General features: G+C 41.3%; 7 protein-coding genes across 9 annotated transcripts; 3 read left to right on the forward strand and 4 right to left on the reverse strand.

The window, feature by feature from the left end:
- Nucleotide 1: 1 nt before the first annotated feature.
- LOC135162000 (uncharacterized) lies at nt 2-1,086 on the reverse strand. Of its 2 annotated transcripts, none has more exons than XR_010298892.1 (2): nt 701-1,086; nt 2-640 (listed from the first exon to the last, which is right to left on the reverse strand). XR_010298892.1 is itself a non-coding variant. In XM_064120039.1 (2 exons), exons 1-2 carry the CDS (start codon nt 858-860, stop codon nt 242-244), a joined length of 564 nt encoding a protein of 187 aa, XP_063976109.1. In that variant the 5' UTR covers nt 861-1,086; the 3' UTR covers nt 128-241. The 2 variants fall into 2 exon arrangements, 1 of the variants encoding a protein (XP_063976109.1); XM_064120039.1 differs by having other exon boundaries at nt 128-640; nt 696-1,086.
- A 762-nt stretch (nt 1,087-1,848) lies between these two features.
- On the forward strand, nt 1,849-2,974 carry LOC135162688 (uncharacterized). Its single transcript, XM_064121429.1, has 3 exons — nt 1,849-1,937; nt 2,183-2,555; nt 2,860-2,974. Exon 2 carries the CDS (start codon nt 2,183-2,185, stop codon nt 2,552-2,554), a length of 372 nt encoding a protein of 123 aa, XP_063977499.1. The 5' UTR covers nt 1,849-1,937; the 3' UTR covers nt 2,555; nt 2,860-2,974.
- A 194-nt stretch (nt 2,975-3,168) lies between these two features.
- On the forward strand, nt 3,169-5,552 carry Atg6 (Autophagy-related 6). Of its 2 annotated transcripts, none has more exons than XM_064120063.1 (5): nt 3,169-3,396; nt 3,809-3,969; nt 4,156-4,571; nt 4,648-5,136; nt 5,331-5,552. In XM_064120063.1, the coding sequence occupies exons 1-5, from the start codon at nt 3,300-3,302 to the stop codon at nt 5,446-5,448; spliced, it is 1,281 nt and encodes a 426-aa protein (XP_063976133.1). In that variant the 5' UTR covers nt 3,169-3,299; the 3' UTR covers nt 5,449-5,552. The 2 variants fall into 2 exon arrangements, with proteins under 2 accessions (XP_063976133.1, XP_063976132.1); XM_064120062.1 differs by having other exon boundaries at nt 3,169-3,392.
- Nucleotides 5,270-6,952, reverse strand: LOC135162018 (uridine diphosphate glucose pyrophosphatase NUDT14-like). The gene is made up of 3 exons (XM_064120065.1): nt 6,297-6,952; nt 5,881-5,954; nt 5,270-5,725 (listed from the first exon to the last, which is right to left on the reverse strand). The coding sequence occupies exons 1-3, from the start codon at nt 6,737-6,739 to the stop codon at nt 5,568-5,570; spliced, it is 675 nt and encodes a 224-aa protein (XP_063976135.1). The 5' UTR covers nt 6,740-6,952; the 3' UTR covers nt 5,270-5,567.
- Nucleotides 6,953-7,143: 191 nt separating this feature from the next.
- LOC135162015 (uncharacterized) lies at nt 7,144-9,764 on the reverse strand. The gene has a single exon (XM_064120061.1). It carries the CDS (start codon nt 9,531-9,533, stop codon nt 7,737-7,739), a length of 1,797 nt encoding a protein of 598 aa, XP_063976131.1. The 5' UTR covers nt 9,534-9,764; the 3' UTR covers nt 7,144-7,736.
- Nucleotides 9,765-9,893: 129 nt separating this feature from the next.
- On the reverse strand, nt 9,894-11,136 carry LOC135162017 (uncharacterized). The gene has a single exon (XM_064120064.1). The coding sequence runs from the start codon at nt 10,865-10,867 to the stop codon at nt 10,157-10,159; it is 711 nt and encodes a 236-aa protein (XP_063976134.1). The 5' UTR covers nt 10,868-11,136; the 3' UTR covers nt 9,894-10,156.
- A 1,365-nt stretch (nt 11,137-12,501) lies between these two features.
- On the forward strand, nt 12,502-13,993 carry LOC135162177 (uncharacterized). The gene is made up of 4 exons (XM_064120365.1): nt 12,502-12,623; nt 12,969-13,103; nt 13,289-13,474; nt 13,745-13,993. Exons 1-4 carry the CDS (start codon nt 12,576-12,578, stop codon nt 13,946-13,948), a joined length of 573 nt encoding a protein of 190 aa, XP_063976435.1. The 5' UTR covers nt 12,502-12,575; the 3' UTR covers nt 13,949-13,993.
- Nucleotides 13,994-14,061: the final 68 nt, after the last annotated feature.

Below are 14,061 nucleotides of genomic sequence, written 5' to 3' on the forward strand. Positions count from 1 at the left end.
TTACAAAAATTAAGTACAATAATCCTCCACTATTATTATTATTATTTAGTTCTTAATTCAGTGAACGAAAGGTGAGTCAGAGTGAATTTTCGAAATTTCAACAGTTAAGAGCCAGTTGTTGCGGCTGTATTATATCAGAGTCTGACAAAAAGGATTTCTTTCGGAATTTCTTTTTTCAAGAACGAAATTCTCACAAAATAAAAAAAAATAATTCTCATTCTCAGAATTTTTGTATGTGAGATTAAAATAATGAATGCCTGGACCGCATTGTCGATCCCATTTGAAAAATCGGGAGACACGTATGTTTATCTCCGCAGATTGAGGCCCCCAGAAGGGCCCCAAGCACCAGAGCCATCCAAACGACCCCCAACATCACCAGAGAGGCCACGATAACGTTTTTATACTCGTAAACATGGTCCAATTGGGGTAGTTTAGGTCTCGTGAGTAGAAAATTTGGAAGAATCGAGGGTTCGAGCCTCGGAGAAGTTAAAGTTTCGTTGTCCCTCACATTGGCCTTCGCTACTTTCCGTGTCTGACTATCCTTCTCAATGGAGGCATCCCTAATTTCTTCGGGGGGTGAATAATGCATCTCGGGATCGTGGCCCGGGTATTTGTACTTTACGTTCGGCTGGACGTTCAACTTGACGAGAATAAAAAAATTAAAGGCTTTTCTTTGGAAATTTTAGTAAAAGTACTTTACGTTCGTGGGAGACCCTCTGCATCTGCTGACGGACCAAACCCACGACCTTGTGCTTGCAGTGGCCCACGTGCGATAGAAAATCGTGATTGGAGTCGTAAATGTCTTCCGAGGAATTTGCTGAGTTCAGGGTTGAGTTCAAACAGATCTCCCTGTTGCACATTATGATTTTTTGCTGTTGGAGATGATGTTGATAGGTGTTTTAGAGGAATCGGGGGAGAGCTATTGGCGGAGGGTGAAGGTGGGCGTGAATGATCGTCATTTTCATTGGATTTTCTAAAAAATAATGATAATTTCATTTGGAATAACTCCAAGGACCCCGAGGTGAAATTTGTATAAATATAAAATAAAATAAAATAAAATAAAATTTACATTTCTCGTCATTTATTTATTTACCAAATCTTATATTTATGATATTTAGACCCATTAGACAGACTAGGTACTATATGATAATTAACTGATCGACAGGGGCTAATTACAGGCCAATCGAGGCCCGTATTGCGTCACCAAGTGGACTATGTTTTGTTGATCGAGTGCGGAAGTAGAAATTTTCATCACTCGAGTAATATTTAGGAATCTCTAGTCATGTATAAACAATTTACCAATATCTTATCAATGCTTAGGAATGAAAAGCAGAATTTGAGTTCATAACGATACACAAATATTTTCTTAATGTCGTATTAATGATCAGTGACGATATTAACATATCGATGACCTTCGTGATATATCGTCTCTATTTCAATCACGTATTTCAAAATGAATTGGAGGGCGGGGGTAGGGGGGGAGGGTGACGGAGACAATATTTATTCGTACGAACATGTACAATTTATCAGCAAAAATGAATAGTCTGTATACAGTGCAAAAGAAATTTTGCTTTTTCAAAAAACTCCAAATTCCTCGCAGAATGTAGAAAATATTTAAAAGGATGTCCATATTGTTGGGAGTAGAAAAGCTCTACATTAAAAAAAATTACCTTCATAAAGTATCAATCAGTTGAGACATGACTAATTTATTTATCTAATCCAATGGATTCCGTGGAATTCAGTAATGGATTTTCGATAATGAAGAATATCACGAAAACTAAAGTGATTGAGGATGAGCAGCCAATTATGACAAAAGATAAAATGATCAGTATAAAAGACTCGGAGATAGTTTAATAGCGTCAATCAGATAGTTATTTCAACGAGAAGTTGATCATCTTGAACGACAGGAAATCGCATTTTACAAATAATCAATCAAAGTGAGTTCTTTTCATCGATAAAATTATTTAAAAAATATGTAATTTTTCTTTAATTCATATTTACATAATAACTGACTTTCAAATGTCGGCAAAAGAGGAGTTAGTGAAAATGTGTTAGAAACCCGCGCAATGATTTTTTGTTCACCTGGAGGGAATCGAAATTTACTAAAAATTTATCTTGATTAACTATTATATTTTGTTTAATCGCTGTGTTTTTTTGTTATATTATGTTAAATATTTTCTAGATGATGAAGCTCGCTGTAATGTTGTTGGCCGCTAGCATTGCTGTGACCATGGCTCACCCAGCATTCCTGGAGCCGGAGGAGTCCGTCGTCACCGAGGAAACTTCCGATGTGACAGAGGCACCGATGTTGGAGACAACGATCAGTGAGGACGACGACATCACGACGGATTCAGTAGAAATAGTCGTTTATTCCTATGAGAACGGCTCTGAGAGCATCGAGGAGGATTCAGTATACAGTCTTCTTCCAAAATTAGCTGAAGCGATGAACCGCAAGGATGAAGTCTATTTCACATCAATGGACAATATTCGCCAAAACTTTGCGATGGTGGAGACGTCTCCAGCTGATATTGAAGTACCAACGGAGGCACCCTAAAGTAAAGCTCGAAAGTCTTTCATGAGTCCAAATAGAACAAAATTTAATAAATAACTTCTGGGAGTACTTCTGAAAATTCTATGGGGATTTCATTAAAGTTTAGGTAAATTGTCGTTAAAATTTTAGTCAATCGAACCGTTTGGTGAATTTACCAGAAAATTTCATGGAGACTTAAAAAAAAAAAATATATCTAATCGAAAGCTTACCGAACTCTCCAGAAAGATTTATGAATATTTTCTTAAAAATCAGTGAAGTCTTTCTTTGAATCATTTCTGATTATTTATTGACCCTTTATTACTTTGCAGGTTCCTCTGAAGGAGCAGGATTATTCTCCATACTCCAGGAGCATCGATTCCGCGACTGAAAAATAGTTATTAATACTTATTCCTCATCTGTAATTACAATCCAGGCAAAATACACGTTTTTTCAAAAATTGGTCTCGTCATTCTGTCGGCTATCTACATACGGATCTGTTAAAACACAAATAAAAATCTATCCAAACGATACATAAAATATAAATTTTCAAATTCACGAAGTTTCCCACCTGACCTCTGTGCGCACGTCCATCGGTCATTGTGAATCCATCCATCCCCTCCCACCACAATAACATTGGAATCAGCTGACGCCAGTCGTAGCGTCGCAGTCATTATTTATAAATAAAGAAAAATAGGAAAATCGGCTCGAGGAGTCTACTGTCGTTTCAATTGGCATATTATTGGAGCTAAGATGGTTGACATAAAAAGCAATGTCAGTTTTTCCTGTCAAAGGTGTCTTCAACCACTTAGACTTGACTCCAGTTTCGATCATCTTGGGGAGCACACACTCGCTGAATTATCACGTAGGTAATTTCTTATTGTCTGGTTTAGTAAGATTAGTGATCACACTTTGACATTTAATGCAATTCACCTCTCCAAGGATATCGCAACGTTCAAACAATTATTTTCCAATTTTAATGTACTTTTCATCAATTTTTTCCTCAGATATCTGAGGTTATTGTGCATAATTGTTTTTGGTACCTGATGTATTGTTAGATAATTTTATTAATTATGAAAATACTGGGGAGCCTCTTTTCAATAAATTATCATGCTATCTGCAGAGTCATAACTCAAGCAAATTAATTGATTAAGTATTTGCGATGCTTTGAACACTGCAGTATTTTTTTGGGGAATAAATAATATTAATTTTTCGATGGGACGTGATTGGTCTCTTCTGGAATGAGCGGATCTGAAGGGATATTTTTTATTTCACCAACAGTACCAATTCAGCAACAAGTAGTGGGGGAGATAGAGCCCCAGAGTGGAAGCCTGGAGCACCTGGTTCCGCCATTCAGATTGACTGAGTCAGCAAATGGCACCAATGGGTTTATGCTGGTTGGAGATTCCGGGGAGACCGAGAGTCTCAGTCACCACTTAAGGGTAATTTTTTAATGTAATTGTTATTGCAGTCACGAGAGACATTGAATATTAAATATCTCTGAGAGTATTATTCATTCAGTTATATTCGTGAATGATCGCGTTATATTAACTGAAGGAAAAATATTTTATCGAAGAACTTATTATCAATTTATTTTCCCATCGCGTGAGTCATAATCATATTTTCAGGTGCGAGCCACCCTGTTCGATGTCCTCAGCAGTAGCAGTGCAGCAGACCATCCCCTCTGTGACGAGTGTACGGACAGTCTCCTGATGCTGATGGACCAACAGCTCCGAATGACGGAGAGTGAATGGTCCGACTACAACGAGTACCTGAAGAAGTTGGAGCTGGAGCAGCAGCAGCACCAGGGGAATGAGTCGTTGGACATGGAGAATCTTGCTAAGGAGTTGGCCGACGTCAAGGCAGAGGAGGAGAGGATGATCCAGGAGTTGGAGGCATTGAGGAAGGAGGAGGCTGCTACCAGAGATGCCATTGCTGAGCAAGAATTGGAGAGGGAGAGGCTGCACCACGAAGAGGAGAGATATTGGAAGGAATACTCCAGGCACAGGAGGGATCTCATCCTTGCCGAGGATGAATGTCGAAGGTGATTGCAAATTATTCGCTTCAAATATTTTTTATTTTTTCAAAACTTTCAAAATTCTTTTGTATTTCTCTCGTAGTTTGGAATGTCAACTGGCCTATGCCTCATCTCAACTAGAAAGACTGAAAAAAACAAACGTATTCAATGCAACATTTCACATATGGCAATCAGGCCACTTTGGCACGATAAATTCATTCAGACTGGGCCGGCTCCCAACAGCTCCAGTCGACTGGAGTGAAATCAATGCGGCTTGGGGACAAACGACGTTACTCCTCACAGCACTGGCCAGGAAGATGAATCTCACCTTTCAACGATTTCGTCTTGTACCATTTGGCAATCACAGTTATGTGGAAGTGCTGGACCAGCAGAAGGAGCTGCCACTCTATGGCAGCGGAGGATTTAAATTGCTCTGGGATACCAAGTTCGATGCTGCCATGGTAGCTTTTCTCGATTGTCTGCAGCAGTTCAAGGAGCAGGTGGAGAAGGGAGACAGCGGATTCTGCTTACCTTATAAGATGGATCGGGGAAAGATTGAGGATTCTGCTACTGGCAATTCTTATTCTGTTAAGTATGTCTTTTGATTCTGTGAGAGAAGGTGTATGTGGTGTATCATTTTAGTGTGACTGTTTTTAAAATTCATTGTTAATTAATTGTGACATATTTTTTGTTTTTACGTAATTACGCAAATGAAAAAAAAACAATTATTCTGGTTCTCTCCGGTTTTATTGCATTAACTATCTACAACTTGACAATTTTTTCTAGGATTCAATTCAACTCCGAAGAACAGTGGACCAAGGCACTGAAATTTTTACTCACAAATCTCAAGTGGGGCCTTGCATGGGTCAGTTCGCAGTTCTCGAAGGACGAAGCTGAACAATAACTCTAGTTTCTCGTCCCATTCTCTTGAAGAGGAGAGAATAATGCTCTCCCTACATTGTACATACTTGTTTTTCTCCTTTTTGTAAATAAATAAATTTGATTTAACACGTTGCACTTTTTTCATGCATAACGATCACGTTTCTTGGATAAAAACCACATAACGCCAAAGAGAAAACCTGGGGGACTCTGGACGTTCCCTGACGAAATGTATTCCAGCACTTCGGGGATACTCATCTCGACGACTTCGATCAGTTCCCCTTCAGACTCATCTCCACCCCCTGAATAATATTAAAAATATTGAGAATAAAATTTGAAAGTATTCAATTTTCTACGAAAGATGTTTGTCACAATTTGGTCTAAATTTCCTGCTTCCTGAGATATCTCTTGAGGAATGCTTCAGGAGGAATGAGGACAGATAAAAGAAGACACTCACCAGGGTGTGTGTGCATGGCGTCAGTAACTTCAACATAGAAATGTGTGTGTCTACCAGTGGTGGCTGCAATATCCCTAAAAAAATAGAAAAAAATTAAAATGCTTCGATAATGTGATGGAATATTTATGTGTGTTTCTTCTAGTTCTGTCTCAAATGTCTTATGCGTCATAAAACCCACAAACCCACAAGACGGAAAAATACGTGTGTCCTCCCTTTATCTTTTCAATGCTTGTATGCAACAAAAAAATTGTGAAAGAGATTTATTTGATAAAAAAATGTTGATCAAATATGCACTTTATGATTTTTCTATTCCCTTCGTCCTCAGCTTCGCCTCATAAACAACTGAGTTGGACAATGTGACCTTGGATTACACTATCACTTATTCACTATCAATTAATAACCTCAAAAAAACTCACGTGTAGGTGAGAATTTTTTCAAAAGCAGAGGCAGGAGCCTCATACCCAACTTCCTCCTTCAGTTCGTCCCTGGCGATTTCAACTAATGGCAAATTCTTATCAATAATACCAGCGCAAAGTTCAAGGGTCAGGCCAGCCTCTGGTGGATACTGCTTGGTGTCAACATCCTGATGTTTCTCTGGTAGAGTTCCATAGTAAGCAGCTGGCCTGAATTGCCTGACAAACACGAGCTTCTTCCTCGTGGTGTTGTAAATAATAATAGCAACGCTGTCATGTATCCTGGAGACATCCCAATTCTTGGCCTTGCCATCTTGCATAAATGATATTCGCGCCGGTCTCAACCATGGCGAGTCCTCTGGCAAAGGTCCGACCTTGATATTCGTCAGGTCCAGCATCTTCTTACGCACAACAGCGTTCCTCTCCTCCTGGGTCTGGCCACTCATGATACAGCAAGGATTTTTTAGATAGTTCACTGAGATCTTTGGGAGGGAAATGAGCACGTCACTCACAAACTTTCAGTCGAGCTTCCTCACTGAACTGGCATGACTCGTCTGACTCAACAACAAGAACGCAGAGGTCGATGTCACTCAAGGAATTTTATTTCAATTTGTAAATCTGAATTGTTTAGATTCCTCGGGATCCCCTCGGAATTCTGGTTTGTATTTTGACTTGACTATTTTTTTTTTCTTTTATCAGAACTCTGTCGGCAATACAGTAGTCGTCTGTACTGACTATGAATTTTTATCAATCAATTTTTTTCGAAAATTTAACAAACCACCATCCCAGCTTGTCAACATTCATTTGTTATATTTGTCTGCCTTTTTTTATAGCATTGGTTCTGTTATTTTCCTCATTGGCATACTTTTTACGCGCTGGTGATAACATAGAAAACCCCCTTATCAAATTCAAATTTTTTTGTGGAAATTTTCAAATTGAAAAATAAAATGAACTATCAACTTTGTTTTTTACTGCTTTCTACTTTATGAAAGTGACCTTTCGTTAACAATGTTATCTATTATGCTCAGTTATTTGTAATTAATGAGAATTGCTCTAGAAATATCGAATCTCATTATCTTCCTTTTTCAATCCCCTCAAAAGTTCCTCGAATCGCAACTGATTGATTGACTCTGAGAAATGGGGTTGAGACAATTGATTAAACACAATCCAATCGGCCAATGCACATGCTCCAGTTACATCTCATTACCCGCCTCTAATCACGTCGAGCTGTCCAAGTAATTCGTAATCAATGTCCGCTGTTCATTCTCATGAGAAATAGATCAATTAACCCTCCAATTATGCTACTCCTCCCGCAGACGAACACCAAAAAAACTATTTTATAAAACGCAGAACTCCATTGCCAAACTTATCTGTTATCAATTAATTAATTAATCAAACGCGTCGATAACCGATGCGGATGACTATAATTGCCGCCACTTTCCATTATTTCTTCCCCTTTCTCCCCTTCTTCTTCTCACCCACAGGCTTGAAGGCATCAAGAATCTCCTGCTGCTTCACCTGGACATCGACATGCACAACGTCCGGTTTCTTCTTGTACCTATTAACCGCCGCAGGTGGTGAGAACTCAATCTCAATATCGGAAGCAGTGGAGCTCTCGGTGTCAGTCTCATCCTTATCCTTAACCATCTTAAACTGCAGCGGTTTCATCGGCACCTCAAGCCGCGGCACCTCTATGCCCTCCTGCTTAATAGGATACATAGTAACATAATAGGTGCCGTCCCGCCTGAGAATGTGTAGAGTGGGCGGGGGTTCCTCCTCCTCCACATCGTCGAGCCTCTTCGACTGAGTCTTCTTCACCGAAGTCTGACTCCTGGTCTTCAGTTTGGTCCTGGAATGAGCGGACCGCGATCTGGTGTCTTCCAGAGCTCCGGCCCTAGTTTCCTTGATAATCTCCTTCATCGTCCGCGAGATGGCGCCAGGTCGCCATCCGACACGCGGCTTGAGCCGTCCCAGGGCCTGACACTCGTTCCACAGCCATCCCATGTTAGCGGGGACTCTCTTCCTCGGGTCGTTGCAATTCTTGTGGCCAAACGTCACTCCAGGATAACCATCTCCGGCCAAGTAAACGTATTTGATCCTCCGCCGAGAGGATCGCAACTCCTCGCCCCCGTGAACTGGTACTACTCCACGATTTCTCCGTCGATTCAGCCTTCTCCGCTGAAAACTTCGCTTAGAATTCCTTCTCTCCCTGTCCGTGACCTTGACGAGCTCGTGGGAGCTCGTGGCCGGGGGTCGGGCCTTCCTCCGAGACCTGCAGCCGAAGTCACCGCAGGGTCCTATTCCGTCCGCGCGGACTTCCTCGGGCTTTCGAAGACTGTCCGGATCGACTGAAGGTAAAGGAGATCCTCGGAACGATTCTTTCTTTCCGGAGGATGGCAGGGTAAAGGGCTTCGTCCTGATCAGAACCGGATCGTCGCTGTTCTGGGTCCTCTGGTGACTCCGTCTCCGGGAATTTCTCCTACACTTCTTTGACTCCTTCACAGGCGCCGGCTCAATGTCTTCTGATGGAGATTCATTTTTCCTGAAGTAAGGACTCTCCGACGGATCCTCTAGTCCAAGACCTGCCAATCCTGGAACTCTACCCAGTGAGTCAACGAACTCCTGAGTTTCTCTCAGTGTCCGGAGGAAGCAATCGGCCCCAATGCACGGTCCGTCCCCGCAATTTTTCGGATCCGTTTTACATTTTAACGAGGAATTCAGGGGATTCCCCAGTGGTTCAGTGGGAAAACTCGCCGTGCGGGTCGTGTAGTAGTAGTTCGGAGAGCTGTTGTTGTTGATGGGAGGACAATTGGGGGGATGTTGAACTCGGGGAATCCTCCCTGTGTCCAGATCCTCCCACTTCCGGTACAGATCCTCGCAACCGCCGCCGCGCAGGCGAACTTCGTTGTCGAACTGACTGCGGGCGGAATCGGAATTCTTACCCTCGGGATTTCCGCAGTTGTTCTTGTTTATTGTAACAGTTGGATGAGTTCTGTTGCAACAGGTGTTCTTGCAACTCCCAGGACATTTTCTGACGGAAGCGCTTTCATTGCCGTGGGGATCTATGGAGCATGCGCAGATACGCTCGTTCGGAAAGGCGCGGTATATGAAACTTCGGTACTCACTGTCGTTCAGCTTCTCGGCGGACGTTAGATTTTGGAATTCCGAATTCTGCATGTTTATGGCTGGGGGCATTTCCGGGGGTTTCAGGTCCAAATGAGGGGAATTATCTTCACTCATAATTTATGGGATGTTTATTTATTTATTTATTGTAGTAGAAGTGAGGTGAGGTGAGGGCCACTAGGATTTATTCATTATTTTGGGTTTCGGATTTTTTTGTATTTTTTTGGGGGTTTGTTTATGGTCAATGACAATAACAATTGCATTGTCATGGCGACACGCTTCTTTGCCGACTGGGTTCATCCCTGTTCTCACTTTGAACATACGACGCCGAGGGGCGCCAACAGGACTATCTGCATTGATCGATCGATATGATAAATGATTTATCGAAGTGTATAGAAGCATAAGGCCCACTTTTCACGGTAAGGGCCGTGGAAGTTGGATGGTATAACGTTTATATAGATTTACTTTCATAAATCGTTAGGGAAAATTCGATTTATTGCTTAACTTTGAGTAAATTTGAACTCGAACAATAAAATGTGGAGAGTGAAGTATAATTTATCGTGAATTTTTTAACATATAATAAATTTTCCAAAATTTTTTAAACAATCTTTTTTGCCGTTTTCTTCTTCCCGTTCACTCAGAATTCCGTCGACGATCCGAGCCCGTCGCACGGATAGCGGACAATTCTGATTTTTTAGAATCTCTTCCTCGTAGTCCGGAAAGCCCGGACGACACTGAGATTACTTTTTCCTCTTGCCCTTCTTCTCCTTTTTAACCTTCACCGGCTTCTCCTCGGGCTTCTCTTCCGCGACCTCCGGAGGGGTATTCACCCCCTTCCAAGGCTCGTCATCCTCAGGAAGCAGTCGCCTAACAAAAAACTTTCCGTCCTCTCGGTCACTCCTGAACACAAACGCGTTATCCATCAGGTGATAGTGCGTGATAACGTTCCTTCCGAGGGACGTCATCTTGAACTCAAAGTCAATACTTCCGGCTGGATTTTCACCCGGATCGACAAGTCTACGATCACCTCCCATGACAAACGGCTTTGGCAAGTGCTCTTTATCATTCATTGCCATTGACACTTGATCACATAGACAACCAGATAATTGAAATTCTCCTTCGGCAATTGGATATGTCTCATCAGCGCAGAATATACCGATTTTAAGATGTGTCGTTTGCATTTCACGCACCAATGACTTCGGTCGTTTACCAAATAGACAGGATATGCCGGATGAGAATACTGTCCTAACGTTTTTCCTCTCGTTACCTGATGGAGACGACTGATCAAAGTCCCTCGGTGACAGAACGAAGATTGGCAGATCGAGATATTTTATTTTTACGAGTAACGGTCTTTTGTCACACTCGTACTGTTTTTCATCGGTGAGGAGCAGTGAGTTCACTGTCAACTCGAGGAGGTAGAGCTGATCGTCAGGACTGTCGGGGTACGACATTTTTTTTTTGTCGCTCGTTATGGGGAAAAATTCGAGTGATTTTTTGCCGCCTTCTGTGGACACGGGGGATCGTTAAATCGTTGCTTCGAAAGGGATGAGGGCTCCATTGCTTCCGATGCGATTTTTTCTATCAGGTGGGGTTTCGTGGTTCATCGGGGGTGAATTTTCCACGGGAATTTCAACATTTGTGGGATTTTTTTTTATCTGGGGAGACGTGACAGACGAAATGACGATCGATTTAATTGGGGGTTGGGACTTCAGGTGCTGATGAAGTTGGGGAGCTTCCGGGGGGAACCTTCAAATCAGCACAGAATTATTGTTTTCAATATTTGTGGTAACAAATGAATAATTGAGTTTTACCAATAAATGATACTCGAGATAAATCGTTTAATAAAAATTACGAAGGGCCCAATAAACAGTACGGAACGTTCCCTAAAATTTACGTGACTCGTTGGATACTGTTCCCACAACCTTTGGTACCTTCTACTGAACCTTCCGTAATTTTTTCTGCCCATTTCTCTCCGCGTAGAGGACTTTAATTGGAGGAGCCAAATTAATAAAAAATCCGATCACCCAATTTCCGAAAAGTCATGAAAAACATCGCGCTCCCTTGGGTTTTCCTCCCAAGGGAATCAAGGGCTAATCTAGGAATGATAGTCCTGGAGGCCAGGGTCACCTTGAACCACCCCCGGACCTCCCTCTTCCCCCCGTCCACCCAAAACCAGCCCAAAGTCAGTCTTTCTTTTTCCCTCCGCCGCTTTTTGTCGTTCCCCCTGGCTTTCTCCCTCAGTTCTTCCAACACTGTCCCGAAATATGCACTAATTGGTTCGGCCACTCACACACACTCACACACACACACACACTTTTAGAGAAGGGCCCCACGAAAACCACAGGCCGCCGATGTCGTCATTCAGGAGCGAACTTCCCCGGAGAAGTTTCTTCGTATCGAGGAGGGGATTACATAGGTAGAGGTGTTCATGTGGTAGACGCTTGTCCACCGGGGATGGATATGCCCCTGGAGAGACCTAGGAGTCGCGGGGAGTCTTCCCCTTCCTCCCGTGGATGATGCTGAGGAAGGGGGAGGGGGGCAAGAGGCATCTTGGACAGCCAAAGTTGAATTCCAACTGAGGCGAGCGACACGGCGGCTCGTTAAAATGCTTCTGGGAGTTTCGGACGATGGGATACTCTCTGGTTAATTGGTGATTAGCCATTAAAACGAACCGATCCCGCCTGATTCCCTGCGACCTCGAGCGTGTGGCCAAAAGGACAATGGCAAAGGGATTGGCATAACGCCAAGTGAGAGACGATTATCTTTGATTGAAAAATTTTTGTCAATGGGATTTGCTCAAAAAATCAACGATTTTGGGAATTTGAGGAGAAGGAGGAAAGCCAAATTTTCTATTTCTATTTAATGAAAAAGTGAATGGTACGATATGCGCTGGAGTATAGAATTAGCTAATTGAGTTCATTGAGTTTCATTGAGTTTCATTCCATAAAAATAAATTATGATCAATCATTTTATAATTCTCCTCGTAATTTTCACGGTATTAGACAAAAACATATACAGAGACAGAAAACGTTGGAATACTCACCTGTAATTTGTAAATGAGGCGATTTCCTTTGCGATAAACCTCGCCTCGTCGACCTGCATTACGTCGACATGTGAACAGTCCTCCCGTACCCCGGTCATCGTTCATAAACTCGCTCGATGATTGCTCATGTATTGCTATTTTACGGCATCCAGATTGTCAGTCAGGTACTGTGAAATCAAGGAAGTAATAAGCGTCTGTGGGGAGAAAAAGTTGCTTCAAAATTATCTGCAGGCAGTTAGATTTTTAGAAAAATGCTAGTGCTGGCAGTGAATTTTTTATTATTTTTATGTACCCTTTTTTTAATCTTTAGAAGAAATTTCATTGCGGAAACACGAAAATTTTTGCTTCAATTCTCTGAACAATTAATTTGTTTATGTCTGACGAGACTGCAGCGCTTAATTTATTTTTAATATAAAAAAATTACAGAAGCGCCAGTTTTGAAGTAATTTCCGACGTCTCTAAAATTAAGGTGATTAACTAGTAAATAAAATTATCATTGTAAAATGTAGGTGTCCGGTATTGGGGTATTTCCGGCCAGAATGAAGTCCCACAGTTTTTTTCTGGGGAATTCGTCATATGTGACAACGGAGGATGGAATCTCTATATTAATATTACGAAATATAACGCGGGAGGACAGCTTATGGGTATTTATTGAACTGACAAATTGTCTAACGAAGTGGCAAAATATTCACAAAATTTCCATTCCAATCCTAGATATTTAAAAAAAATGGTGAATATTTTTTAACGTGAGATTAAGAAAATTAATATCTTATATTTTTCTCATAGATATTTTCCAAGTAAGTGTTATTGAATTTTTAATTTTTCATAGATTAACTATCGATTGGAGACTGGAGTGGATTATGACCAACAAGACTACATATCTGAGAGAATTATGACGGGAGAAAATGTAGAATTCTGTTCTTGGGTTTTGGACGACGAGCAGCATCGTCAGGCATTTCAAATCTTCATGGCAGTTCTGCCTCTCAAGTTCTCCGAAGGGTGTCCTATTCCCCAGGTAAACCGAGGAGGAATATTTGGAGAGAAATTTTCGCGAAAATTATCTGACATTTCCCTCCTCAATTAATCCTAAATAATTCCATTTACTCAACCTCTAGTTAATTAAATCAGTTCAGGGGAACAATTTGCTTAACTAATTATTTCAAAAATCGATTGCTTCTTGGAAGATATTCCTCAAAAAATCATACTCTCAATTCCGTGAACCAATAAAATAATTAAAAGGGAAATAAAGTTTATAAAATTGGATTTTATTTTCATATCATTTCAGCAACGTGTGCTGATAAATTCAGAGATAATTTACATGAATGTAACATATGCCGTTGGTTTTCTGCGTCCATCGTGTGGAGATGTTGACGAACTCACGATTGACATTTATTCACCGGAATCAGAACGCGACGATCCAGTCCTCAGTGCCTCCATCGTCATCGCACATGAAGATTCCACTCTTGATTGCGTCTACGAGGATATGTAAATTACCCAACAGTTGTACCAATAAACGATGCCTTTAATATTTTTCATTAAATTGAACAAAATCTCATTGCCCCACAACTATAATTATTTTCTCAAAATTTTTGGTTTTTCTAT

Source organism: Diachasmimorpha longicaudata, chromosome 5 (genome assembly GCF_034640455.1).
Source record: "Diachasmimorpha longicaudata isolate KC_UGA_2023 chromosome 5, iyDiaLong2, whole genome shotgun sequence".
Classification (NCBI taxonomy): Eukaryota; Metazoa; Arthropoda; class Insecta; order Hymenoptera; family Braconidae; genus Diachasmimorpha; species Diachasmimorpha longicaudata.

Excerpts from the sequence above, each read along its gene's own strand:
- LOC135162000 (XM_064120039.1), bottom strand. The coding sequence starts at position 860 with ATGTGCAACAGGGAGATCTGTTTGAACTCAACCCTGAACTCAGCAAAT. Across the intron at positions 641-695 it reads GGGTCTCCCACGAACGTAAA|TTGAACGTCCAGCCGAACGT; the intron begins GTACTTTTACTA and ends ATTCTCGTCAAG.
- LOC135162688 (XM_064121429.1), top strand. The coding sequence starts at position 2,183 with ATGATGAAGCTCGCTGTAATGTTGTTGGCCGCTAGCATTGCTGTGACC.
- Atg6 (XM_064120062.1), top strand. The coding sequence starts at position 3,281 with ATGGTTGACATAAAAAGCAATGTCAGTTTTTCCTGTCAAAGGTGTCTT. Across the intron at positions 3,393-3,808 it reads CACACTCGCTGAATTATCAC|TACCAATTCAGCAACAAGTA; the intron begins GTAGGTAATTTC and ends TTTCACCAACAG. Across the intron at positions 4,572-4,647 it reads GCCGAGGATGAATGTCGAAG|TTTGGAATGTCAACTGGCCT; the intron begins GTGATTGCAAAT and ends TTTCTCTCGTAG.
- LOC135162018 (XM_064120065.1), bottom strand. The coding sequence starts at position 6,739 with ATGAGTGGCCAGACCCAGGAGGAGAGGAACGCTGTTGTGCGTAAGAAG. Across the intron at positions 5,955-6,296 it reads GAAAAAATTCTCACCTACAC|GGATATTGCAGCCACCACTG; the intron begins GTGAGTTTTTTT and ends CTATTTTTTTAG. Across the intron at positions 5,726-5,880 it reads CGCCATGCACACACACCCTG|GGGGTGGAGATGAGTCTGAA; the intron begins GTGAGTGTCTTC and ends AATATTATTCAG.
- LOC135162015 (XM_064120061.1), bottom strand. The coding sequence starts at position 9,533 with ATGAGTGAAGATAATTCCCCTCATTTGGACCTGAAACCCCCGGAAATG.
- LOC135162017 (XM_064120064.1), bottom strand. The coding sequence starts at position 10,867 with ATGTCGTACCCCGACAGTCCTGACGATCAGCTCTACCTCCTCGAGTTG.
- LOC135162177 (XM_064120365.1), top strand. The coding sequence starts at position 12,576 with ATGATTGCTCATGTATTGCTATTTTACGGCATCCAGATTGTCAGTCAG. Across the intron at positions 12,624-12,968 it reads GCATCCAGATTGTCAGTCAG|GTGTCCGGTATTGGGGTATT; the intron begins GTACTGTGAAAT and ends TGTAAAATGTAG. Across the intron at positions 13,104-13,288 it reads CGCGGGAGGACAGCTTATGG|ATTAACTATCGATTGGAGAC; the intron begins GTATTTATTGAA and ends AATTTTTCATAG.